A 12,145-nucleotide genomic window follows, 5' to 3' on the forward strand; every position below is an offset into this window, starting at 1 on the left:
GTTTTCCCTTTGTTGTTCCTTTGCACAGTTGGATATGCGTGGCTTCCTCTCATGAGAGATGATCAGATAGCTTCTCAAGAGTACAACATCCCAGTAGCAACAAGCCTGCCTCCGAATTATTTAAGCTTTCAAGATTCTGCAAGTGGAAAGGTATTGAATGATGTATAACTTAAGAGAAAAAATACATGGGCTAAATGGCATGAGGTTATCTTCTTTCTGCTGTTTGAATTAACCCAACCTTGGTGTATGCATCCATTGTAATAAGGAATCAGGTGTACCTATGATATGTCAGATATCTTGTTTAGTTTGTGGCCAGTAGAAATGATCTGTTCAAAATGATCCCCTGGTATCACATTGGTTTCATTGACCAATATTACCAAATGTATTTGCATCTCTTATTTTCCATCTCTATAGGACCGCGAGGTTAATGGGTCAGGATGACAAATTAACGTAAACTAAATAACCTGTTTATTTCCTCTCTCTCAAATTGCCACAGTGACAGTAACAAACTCTTTTTTGCAGCATGGTGGGAGTGACATTAAATGGGTTGATGGTGGCAAACCACTTTTCAAAGTATCGACATTTGTTGTATCAACAGTGAATACTCAGGTGAGCGTGTTGTCCTGAAATATCAAAATCTTCTCTAACACATAAAATCATAAAGTGTCTCCTAGATTTACAGGAGGAGACTCACCATTCCACAAGGTGTCAGAGAGCAGGTGATCAAAAAGGAAGAATGTTTGTGGCAAAACTGTATCCCTCTTCCAGAAGAGATAGAACGCCCTAACCCATAAAAGCTCAGGCACTACCAAACTGCAACCCAAAATTCCAGTAGTGTATTTATCAAAAGGGCACTTTCCTTGGAAGATGGTTTGCTTCCCATGACAACCCCCAAGTGTTAAAAATATGAAACGTTTAAAATAAAGGCTTTGGACCTTTACCTTAAAACTCAGTCTAATTCCCAATCCCTACCCAAGGCTACTCTCATGGAAAGGCCACGAGGTTGGCAGAACTGTATTTGAGAGTCACCTCGGCCAATTTCTGGCCCAGTGACCCTGGACAAGTCACCTCACCCCTGCAGTCCTGTGTCCTCAGCAGGAAAATGATAACAATAGAAAATCTCAACCTAAGGTGGTTGTGAGGCTCAAAATGAGAAACTGCACATGAAACTATCTCACGAACTGCAAAACGCTGTACAAATGTAGTTATTATCACTGTCAAATTACCACAAACTCACCCCTTCCATTGCAAGGCAGCTTACTTTACCACACTGTGAGGACTTTTGTGGTACTAATTATAAACAAACTATTGCAAGTACATAGACTATGTATTGCTTCTTTCTTAAATTTAATGTGTACCTGGGTTTTTGTGTGTGTGGTTTTTTGTTTGTTTTTTTGCTTCATGCTGCTTTAACCCTAGCACATACTTGCTTACTAAGAAAAATGAAATAATCCGGGGACCACCATATATTGGATCAAAAGGTCTTTCCGTAACCACTGGTGCCTCAAGCCAAACTTAGTCCTCTTCCCAAGTCCTATGCCCATGACTCCTTAAACCCATCTTTTCTCTGACGCCATCAGCCCCGGTCAAGTCCCACAAAATGGTCATTCTCCACCAAATCCTGCTTTTATAGCTCTCAGAATGCCCTGAGTTTCTCCTTCCCACACCTCCAGCTGCTTTTCTCCAAACTGCCCAGGTCTCTCTGTGACTCACCACTACTCTCCTTTCTGCACATCAGCTTCCACCGCCCACGCACTCGTCACCCTGGGGGACACCTTCTTCCTTCCTCCATAGCGGTATTTACCTCAATTTTCAAACACGCCAGGCCCTATCCTGCACTGTGCCCTCTGTCTGCTTCATACCTCCAAGATCCAGGGATTTTGTGACACTCAGCCTTTCGTCAGCCAGGAGGGCAATCTCTCCCTCTCTGCCTACCCTCCCCTGATTGGTCTGGGCAGCTCCTACCCAACCTTCAGGGCTTGGCTCTAATGTCGCGTCCTCAAAGAAGCCTCCCCTGTCCCCTAACCCCTCAGATATGCCGTGTCATCTTGTCATACACCCATACAGCACCCTGCTTTCCTTTGAAGCACTTGTCTAATTTTGAGCAAATAGGTATGTGTGAAAATCATGGCATGGTACCTGATTCCCGGGCATAATGGAAGGACCACAGAGTGGCTTTTCCTTGCCCCTGACTCTGTCCTCCGTGCCTGACAAGAACCTGGCACATAGACAGCTTTCAATAAATAACTGTCGAATAAATGAAGTGAAACTGAAAATATACACACACGCACGCACACGCACACAAATACCCCGACTTGAGGGGAACCCCAACCACAGATGCCCTCTAGAACTGACAAAGGCCAGAGAAACCCCCAGAGAGTGCACCTACACTAAAAGTCTGTATTCCACTTCCTGACTTCATAACTTTGACCCTCAACACAGAACTTAGGCATTTCCAAGGTGACACCCTTTTCAGGAAAGAGCATTAAAGGGCTGATTAGTTTGCTTAGGCTGCCATAACAAAATACCAGACTGGGTGGCTTAAACAACAGAAATGTATTTTCTCACAGGTCTAGAGGCTGGAAGTCTGAGATCAAGGTGTCAGCAGAGTTGGCTTCTTCCAAGGCCTCTCTCCTTGGCTTTCCTCTGTGTGTGCACATCCAAGTTTACTCTTCCATGAGGACGTCAGTCATATTGGACTAGGGCCACCCTAACTAATTACCTCTTTAAAGACCTTATCTTCAAATATCATTACATCTGGAGGTACTGGGAATTAGGACTTCAACATATGGGTCTGGGGAGTCAAGTTTTATCTCATGATGTCAGGTGGACTTCATAATTTTTTAATTAACTCTGACATTTTAAGTCCGAAAATATCCGTATGCATTTTAAACTGTACCCATTCTCGTGTGTGTTAAAGAATAGGTAAGAAAAATTGGTAGAAGTCTGTGGAAGGAAGATGACAGAAGACACCTTAAAAAGAAAGAAAGGAAAGAACAGAGACAAGGGAAGTAATTCTCTAGCCATTATCATGTGGCCCGGAAAGAAAACAAATCTCTGAGAGTGAAATAGGAGAGAGAGGGGACTTCGTAGTTCAGGTCAAGCCCTCTGTGTGTTGGAATGCCTGTGAAAATGAGAGGTCTGTCACTATGCCTCCTGGACAAAGCACCTCACATCAAGGCATCTTGTCCTACAGAAGGGCTCACCTCCCATCACCATGATTGTTCCACAACTTACATGTCATCAAAAATCAAGACTTTCTTTTGCTGTTTCAGGATCCACATGTGAACGCATTTTTCCGACAGTGCCAAAAAAGGGAGAAAGATATGTCTCAGTCACCTACCTCGAGTTTCGTCCGTTCTTGTAAGGTAACATGACATGCAAATAGCTGCAATGGTCTCCAGGGTAGAAATGGGCAAAACAGACCTTTATGTTTTGCATTGAGCAGCAAACTAAAGGGTAATTATTATCGAAGATTTTTAAACACCTTATCAATTCAGAGACTAAATGATTTTATTTCACAATTCCTAAAAGGTGTCTGTGTGTTCATTAAAAAATAAGCAAAGATCAGTTTCTCCAAAATAAAAATGATTGAAAATCAGAATCAATTGACTCTAAATTAGTTAATTAGATGTAGAGTCCTTGTAACATTACCCCCATGCCTTTATGTCATGCTAAATGCCATGAAAAGTAAAGTCAAACAAAAGTGAGCTACAGTAGTCATATTCAAGTTCTGAAGAACGTCAGTAAAAGAATGTGCTTTAAATTTAATCAATGGCCTTTTTTTTTTTTTGTCCTGCCAATTTAACAGAACTTACTGAATGTGGAAAAGATTCATGCAATCATGAGTTTTCTGCCGGTAATCTTGAATCAGCTCTTCAGGGTTCTGGTGCAGAATGAAGAAGATGAAATAAGCACAACTGTGACCAGGTATCCATAGCACAGCCTTAGGGGAAGAGGTTTTATAAGCTGTGGTTACACACAACTTTGATTATAACCGAATGGCCACCTGATTGTGTATGCTTGCATTTCGTTCGAATACGTATCTCAAAGTTAAGTATGTCTCACTCTTGAGTTCTTACCTTCTAATCATCTATTACTATCATTCAAGTAAAGTTTTAGACCTCTTTTTTAACTTTGTGTTTTTAATTAAACTTTTTATTTTGAGATAGAGGCACATGCAGTTGTAAGAAATAATGCAGAGAGAGTCCATGTTCTCTTTAGATGTTCCCAATGGTGGCATTGTGCAAAACTGTAGGACAATATCACTCCAAGAATATTAACATTGATAGAATCAGGAGACAGAATATTCCCGTCCCCACAAGGATCCCTCATGTTGCCCTTTTATTGACACACTTACTTCTTTGGCATCTCAAACCCCACTCCTTGCCCCGGACAACTACTAATCTGTTCTCCATCTCTAAAATTTTGTTACTTTAAGAATTTTATATATATTATATTGAAATTTTATATATAATAGGAATATATAAAATTTTATAGTATGTTAAAATATACTCTATGCTCCACATATTCATATAATAAATTGATGAGTTTATTATATATTCTATTTTCAATTCATATATAAATTATATATTTTATATATATATATATGGATATGGAATTATATAGTATCACGGTATATAACCTTTGGGGATTGGCTTTTTTCACTCAGCATAATTCTCTGGAGATTCATCCAGGTTGTTGCATCAATCAATCAATAGTTCTCTCCTTTTTATTTCTGACTAGTATTCCACATCAAAAAATGTTTAAAAATTCACCTGTTGAAGGCTAGCTGGGTTGTTTCCAGTTTTGGGTACATTTGGGGTGAACATGTTTTCATTTCTTCGAAACGAGCAATTGTTGGGTCATATGGTCATTGTATGTGTTGGTTTTAAGAACATGCCGAATCTCTTGCATTCCTATACACTGATGATGAAAAATCTGAAAGAGAAATGAAGGAAACACTCCCATTTACCATTGCAACAAAAAGAATAAAATAGCTAGGAATAAACCTACCTAAGGAGATAAAAGACCTGTATCCAGAAAACTGTAAGACACTGATGAAAGAAATTAAAGATGATACAAACAGATGGAGAGATATACCATGTTCTTGGATTGGAAGAATCAACATTGTGAAAATGACTATATTACCCAAAGCAATCTACAGACTCAGTGCAATCCCTATCAAACTACCAATGGCATTTTTCACAGAACTAGAACAAAACATTTCACAATTTGTATGAAAACACAAAAGACCCCGAATAGCCAAAGCAATCTTGAGAAAGAAAAACGGAGCTGGAGGAATCAGGCTCCTGGACTTCAGACTATACTACAAAGCTACAGTCATTAAGACAGTATGGTACTGGCACAAAAACAGAAATATAGATGAATGGAACAGGATAGAAAGCCCAGAGACAAATGCATGCACATAAGGTCACCTTATCTTTGATAAAGGAGGCAAGAATATACACTGGAGAAAAGACAGCCTCTTCAATAAGTGGTGCTGGGAAAACTGGACAGCTACATGTAAATGAATGAAATTAGAACACTCCCTAACAGCACACACAAAAATAAACTCAAAATGGATTAAAGACCTAAATGTAAGGCCAGACACTATCAAACTCTCAGAGGAAAACATAGGCAAAACACTCTATGACATAAATCACAGCAAGATCCTTTTTGACCCACCTCTTAGAGAAATGGAAATAAAAAGGAAAATAAAGAAATGAGACCTAATGAAACTTCAAAGCTTTTGCACAGCAAAGGAAACCATAAACAAGACGAGAAGACAACCCTCAGAATGAGAGAAAATATTTGCAAATGAAGCAACTGACAAAGGATTAACCTCCAAAATTTATAAACAGCTCATGCAACTCAGTATCAAAAAAACAAACAAACCAATCCAAAAATGAGCAGAAGACCTAAATAGATTGCCAACAAACACATGAAAGAATGCTCAACATCACTAATCATTAGAGAAATGCAAGTCAAAACTACAATGAGGTATTACCTCACACCAGTCAGAATGGCCATCATCAAAAAATCTACAAACAATAAATGCTGGAGAGGGTGTGGAGAAAAGGGAACCCTCTTGCACTGTTGGTGGGAATGTAAATTGATACAGCCACTGTGGAGAACAGTATGGAGGTTCCTTAAAAAACTAAAAATAGAATTACCATATGACCCAGCAATCCCACTACTGGGCATATACCCAGAGAAAACCATAATTCAAAAAGAGTCATGTACCACAATGTTCATTGCAGCTCTATTTACAATAACCAGGACATGGAAGCAACCTAAGTGTCCATCGACAGATGAATGGATAAAGAAGATGTGGCGCTCATATACAATGGAATATTACTCATCCATTAAAAGAAACGAAATTGATTTATTTGTAGGGAGGTGGGTGGACCTAGAGTCTGTCATACAGAGTGAAGTAAGTCAGAAAGAGAAAAACAAATACCGTATGCTAACACATATATATGGAACCTAAAAAAAGAAAAATGGTTATGAAGAACCTAAGGACAGGATAGGAATAATGATGCAGATGTAGAGAATGGACTTGAGGACACGGGGTGGGGAAGGGTAAGCTAGGATGAAGTGAGAGAGTGGCATGGACATATATACACTACCAAATGTAAAATAGGTAGCTAGTGGGAATCAGCTGCATAGCAGAGGGAGATCAGCTCAGTGCTTTGTGACCACCTAGAAGGGTGGGATAGGGAGGGTGGGAGGGAGATGCAAGAGGGAGGAGATATGGGGATATATGTATATGTATAGCTGATTCACTTTGTTATAAAGCAGAAACTAACACACCATTGTAAAGCAATTATACTCCAATAAAGATGTTAAATTTTTTTAAAATTTTAATTAAAAATAACATGCTGAATTGCTTTCCAGAATAGCTGTACCATTTCTCTCCCACTAGATCTTATTTTTTTATGCTCAATTTTTCTTCAACTGTTCTCACTTTAAATTTGCCTGTACTATATTCTTTCAACATTACTAATCTGTCTTGTGACTTTGGCAGTTACAATTTCCTCTTTCTAGAGATAGAATTCTTGATTAATTATTGAATCAAATATTTCTAAAGTTCACTTTTTTTTAAATATTAGTTACAGCATTCTGGAAAAAACCTACTCTTCACATTGAAATGTTTCCAGTACCTTCATAACTCACAGGCATATTATTAGCCTCTTTCAGAATGAGAGTCTTTAGCGTCAGTTTTTTGTTTGTTTGTTTGGTTGCGCTGAGTCTTCATTGCTGCACGCAGACTTTCTCTAGTTGCAGCGAGTGGGCTCTACTCTTCGTGGCAGTGCACAGGCTTCTCATTGCGGTGGCTTCTCTTTTTGCGGAGCATGGGCTCTAGGCGCACCGGCTTCAGTAGTTGTGGCACGTGGGCCCAGTAGTTGTGGTTCGCGGGCTCTAGAAAGCAGGCTCAGTAGTCGTACTGCACAGGCTTAGCTGCTCAATGGCATGCAGGGTCTTCCCGGACCAGGGCTCAAACCCGTGTCCCCTGCACTGGCAGGCAAATTCTTAACCACTGCGCCACCAGGGAAGTCCCCTTTAGCGTCATTTTTAAAGTAAAGCTCTGAAGCTCTAGAAAATTAAAGTATCTCTAACAGTTCTACAACCAGGCAGTTCTGGAGCCAGATTAGAAGGCCCCAACTGTGCCTTCAAGTTATGCCTTTTTCAACATGAGTATATGCATCTGTGTTGGCAAAACTCCTAAGTATTTCAGCAGATAGATCTGTTGAAATTCTGGGCTGTTCCTAAGCCCTACAGCCGTGGAGTAACTGGAAGTATTAATGTGAAGAAATCAACCCATACCACAAGTGCTACTGGAAACCCTAACCCAGCTAAGAGGGAAAACCCAAAAACCTGCATCTTTAATTAGTTTTTCCAAAAGCATGTATATAACACCTCTAGGTTGGAAGACTAGCCCTTTTAAAGTGGAACATGATAGTTGGAGGTTAAAGAAGTTTTAATAAGGTACTAAAAATGATCCCTTTTCCAAGAAGACAATGTCAGCAAACACATAGACCATAATAGCACATACAACTTGGGCAAAAATGTCTCCAGTATGGTATTGCAGCCATAATACATTACTTATAGCGTAGTGTTCAGAGATTTCATGGTTGGAAATGGCTAACAGGTATTGTAGATGTTAAACACCCAGTATTGGGGGATAAGGGGGGCAGGGAGAGTCTGAAATTGGTTCGTTCATTCATTCAACAACAATTAAGCACCCAGTTTACCAAGCACTCCAGTGACAAACCAAGTGGTATTTTCCTGCCTTCTCCAGAAAGTCCACTCAACAGCATTGCTTTTCCAGGGTTCTGACTGACATCGTGACCAAGTGCCATGAGGAGCAGCTGGACCACTGCGTCCAGTCCTATATTAAGGTACAAAATTGCCACCTGGGCATTGGTCATATCCCCTTGTGCTGTGTGGCTTTTCTCACTTCCTGTCTGCAACAAGTGGGAAGTTTCCCCCTTTAGCTAGAACGGTGCCTACCACAGTCGTATCAGACATTCCCCTTAGCTACTTAGAATTCCTTCTTTTTGCATCGATGGGCTCAATGTATTGTTTCAATGTATAAATGTATAAATAATGTGTACATGTGCAAATGAATATATATATGGGGAGAGAGAGCAAAGAAAGAGAGGAGAAAACTAAAGTATTGTCCTTTGAAGTCAACATTACAAATAAATGAAATCCCTCTATAAATTTAAGGAAGATGTTTCCTGTTGGTTTGTTGAATGTGCTATGTTTCTTCTGTAATGTTTTCTTAGCTCTTTTTATTGTTTTCTCAGGCATTATTTCATTTTCCCAGTTACTGTATATTTGTACCTGCTTCTGGTATGTTAAGTCCTTTATCCTCTGGCATGAACCACTAGCCCATCCCATCAGTGTGCACTGCATCCTTCAGTGGCCTTCGTCAGATGTTCACTCAGATATGTTTATATTCTCATTTTCAGTTGGCCTGTGACTTAATGCCAGTGAACTTGTGATGATGTTTGTACATTATAGTTCCAACCTAAAAGTCATCTTCTTGAGTGAAGAGAAAAAATCCACCCAGAGATAAATGAAAGTACCTTATATTCCTTTATGATGCATAGAGGACCTAAATTTCAATATTTATGCACAGATTGTATCTTTAAGAGACAGAGACCTTTTTATTAAAAGATATATTCCATTAATATATAGATAGACATTTATCCGTATATTTTAGGTGTCTAGAAAGGTGACTAGAGAAGAATTTGGCGTCTTCTGTGACAGAAATGCTCCTGTAAAAGGAAGTAACTAGAAATTTTATTCTGGAGTGAACCCTTCTGAGATACCATCAGTGAGGAATTTTTCTCATTACAGTTTTATATTTACATGTTTTCTACCTGTCAGAAATGTTAGATGTCTTCCCAAATATCTAAGTATGAGTGTGTGCCATTCCTTAAAATAGCCCATACGCCAAAAAGAGCTTCTTCACAATAATTTCCCCATGGTATAACTTTACCCAATAAGATCTACAATTCAACTGCAGAAGGCCAGTTCCACCTACAAATGCCTTTTTAGTTTGCTCTCTAAGACAGAGTCATAGCTTACTTTTATAGGGTATTGAAGACTTTACTGTTCAACAGAAATCATCTATAGAACTTTCATTCTCTCGACACTTAACCCAGTTTTCCATTTCAATTGCCAAAGGGGCTGAGAAGAAAAAAAATTCCCCAATCCTTATTACACAAAGTCATCTCCTTTTCAACACACATATTATTTACCTTGTTCCAATGGAATCACTGAAAATTGCATTGAGAACCCACTGACGTTGCAGTTATTTTTGTGACAGCCGAGGCTAGTTGCTGGGGAGAGCCTTAAATCAGCTCTCAGATGTTATCTGTCATGCTCCTGGAGCATTGTCCTGGAAATGCACCCTGGAGAGGTCTTTATTTTTAAGCAGGATGTTTGAAATAGCCTGATGAGACCTTTTGATTTTGTAATGTAAGAAGCTGTGTATTTAGTTTGCTTTGAAGTGGTTCAAATCTAGAAATACACCTATGTGGAATTTCAAGCTGATAAAAATTCCTAAAGATATTTTATAACATAATTTCATATATCTAAAACAAATACAGCCTAATAAATATAACCAACTGGAATTTTACTCTGGAAAGAGCATTAAAGTAGCAAATGGAAAACTACATCCTAGTTAAGGTTAAATAGCTAACTTGGAGCAATCAGCCTCTCTGAGCCTCACTTTTCTCCTCTGTGAAGTGAGATGGGGGAGATCACATGAACATCTAGGTCTATGGTTCTGTGATTTGTCTCTTGCTGCAGTACATGGCTGACAGCCTGACCTTGACCAAGGAGTATGACTTTTTTTACCCGTGGTGGAAAAAATTATTTTGTAGCATATACATTAAGCCCCACACCTAAGAGTATAATGAAAACTGGTACCAATACGTGCTTTGATGTCCTTGAAAGATGGGATAGCTGATATAATTCAAACCTATTCAGAAGTAATCTAAACACCATTTCAAGTTCAGTGGTGCTAAATGTTGCTAACTCACTCCATCTACGATATCCAAAATGCACACATACACCATGTCTTTTTCAAAAATGTATACCTAAGGTCAATCTAATTAAATGGTTTACAGCAATTCGTAGGACTGATATGGTCTAGCCACAATTTTTAAAATTTCAGAACTAGTCAAAATGCCCTTGGGGCTTAATTACTGCACAAGGTATTAGACAGTTGATGACATTACCCTCATATGAGTCATAATCCATGAGGGGGAAAATCATACTACTCTTGATGTTAGCTAGTTTCATGCATTTCTTAGCCTCGTTTTTCTCCTTTGGAATGAGCGTGGAGAAGTTAGGCCCCATCAGAATGATTTAGATATCAATGGCCTGTGAAGTTCAAAGAAATAATTACAGACCCAAATGCAAAGTGCCTCTGCTTTGTTTCTTGCCTGCATTCATCCTTGACTGTAGTGAAGTCCAAATTTTGAATATTATGAAGAAATGACCTTCCTTGAGGCAAACCCAACTCATAAGTAAAATATTATAATTCAGTAATAAGCATTTGGTATTTTAAATATACATACATGAATTGATACTTAAAATATATGAAGAACTATGGAAAACTAAACCATGACATGCACTCAGTGGTGAATGCCAGCACCAATCTTTTAAGAAAAGAAAGCGAGAAGCATTAGTTATCTTACTGATGGCCAATTATTAGGAACCTGTTGGTTGCCACGTCTCAGCATGAGATGGTAGTGGACCCTGGGCTTGTGGGCAGCTCACCTACTGGCCTCTGGAAGGCGCCTGCTTCCCCACTTGGCTATTTGAGTGGGTGCTCTACCCTTTCAGGATGAAGAAATGCTACCATGCCACCCACCTGTTGCCAGTGGAAGGAAGGAGAAGGGGAAATGTATCCTAAGTAGGTGGGTCAAAGCCCTCCATGTTTCCTTGAACCCTCTAAATTGCTCTCTGATCTTCTTTGTGATTTCGACAAAGAGCGTTTCAAGGAGAACTTAGGTGAGCAAGGCTCTACCTGTGCAAAGCCCTCAATAGGAGCAGGTGTGTATTACACTTCTCATTGGGCCTTCATTTATTTCATGACAAAATCTGGCATGAGCAGATAAGTTTGAGACATGAGTTATTCTTGGAACGTAATTTTTTATGCTTTGTTTTTAAGTATTTAACTTTTTTCACTTTTTGGATTTTCTTCAGTTTGTGTTCAAGACCACGGCGTGCAAGGAGAGAACTATACATGAGGAACTGGTTAAAAATGTGACTGGTCTTTTGCAATCAAATGACTCCACAACAGTCAAGCATGTCCTGAAGGTAAAGAATTTAAAGACGATCCTTTCATTGGGATGGCTTACACTCAACCCTGAAGGTGATAGGATTCATTGATTTTTATAGATCGTTTCTCTAATAGTTTCTGGTATAAGCTTCATGTTGAAATGGTAACATATGAACCTGTTAAGAAAAAGAGATCAATGTCAAGAGAACAGATCATTTTAACAAGTAGAATGGACTCGAGTTAAGTCCTTTGGCCTAAAGGCAGAATGAATGACTATTAAGAATGACCGAAAACATTCAAAAATGCTAAGTGTACCCCAAATAAAGTTTATTGGGT

At 39.2% G+C, this 12,145-nt stretch overlaps 1 protein-coding gene across 12 annotated transcripts in view; it reads left to right on the forward strand.

Annotated features, from left to right (window-relative positions):
- DOCK10 (dedicator of cytokinesis 10) overlaps window positions 1-12,145 on the forward strand; it is a 280,915-nt gene that overhangs the window by 207,781 nt on the left and 60,989 nt on the right. For all 12 annotated transcript variants that reach the window (XR_003435547.1, XR_003435550.1, XM_027119931.1 and 9 more), the window contains exons 21-26: window positions 29-150; window positions 523-609; window positions 3,276-3,368; window positions 3,812-3,930; window positions 8,336-8,405; window positions 11,734-11,847. Coding sequence is in view for 10 of the 12 variants with exons in the window: in XM_027119931.1 (XP_026975732.1) it covers window positions 29-150; window positions 523-609; window positions 3,276-3,368; window positions 3,812-3,930; window positions 8,336-8,405; window positions 11,734-11,847 (605 nt within the window). In the remaining 2 variants the exon portion in view is untranslated. The remainder of the gene's footprint in view (window positions 1-28; window positions 151-522; window positions 610-3,275; window positions 3,369-3,811; window positions 3,931-8,335; window positions 8,406-11,733; window positions 11,848-12,145) is intronic.

Source organism: Aethalodelphis obliquidens, unplaced genomic scaffold, assembly GCF_003676395.1.
Source record: "Aethalodelphis obliquidens isolate GAN/ISIS:26980383/991018 unplaced genomic scaffold, ASM367639v1 scaffold2, whole genome shotgun sequence".
In the NCBI taxonomy this organism is placed as follows: Eukaryota; Metazoa; Chordata; class Mammalia; order Artiodactyla; family Delphinidae; genus Aethalodelphis; species Aethalodelphis obliquidens.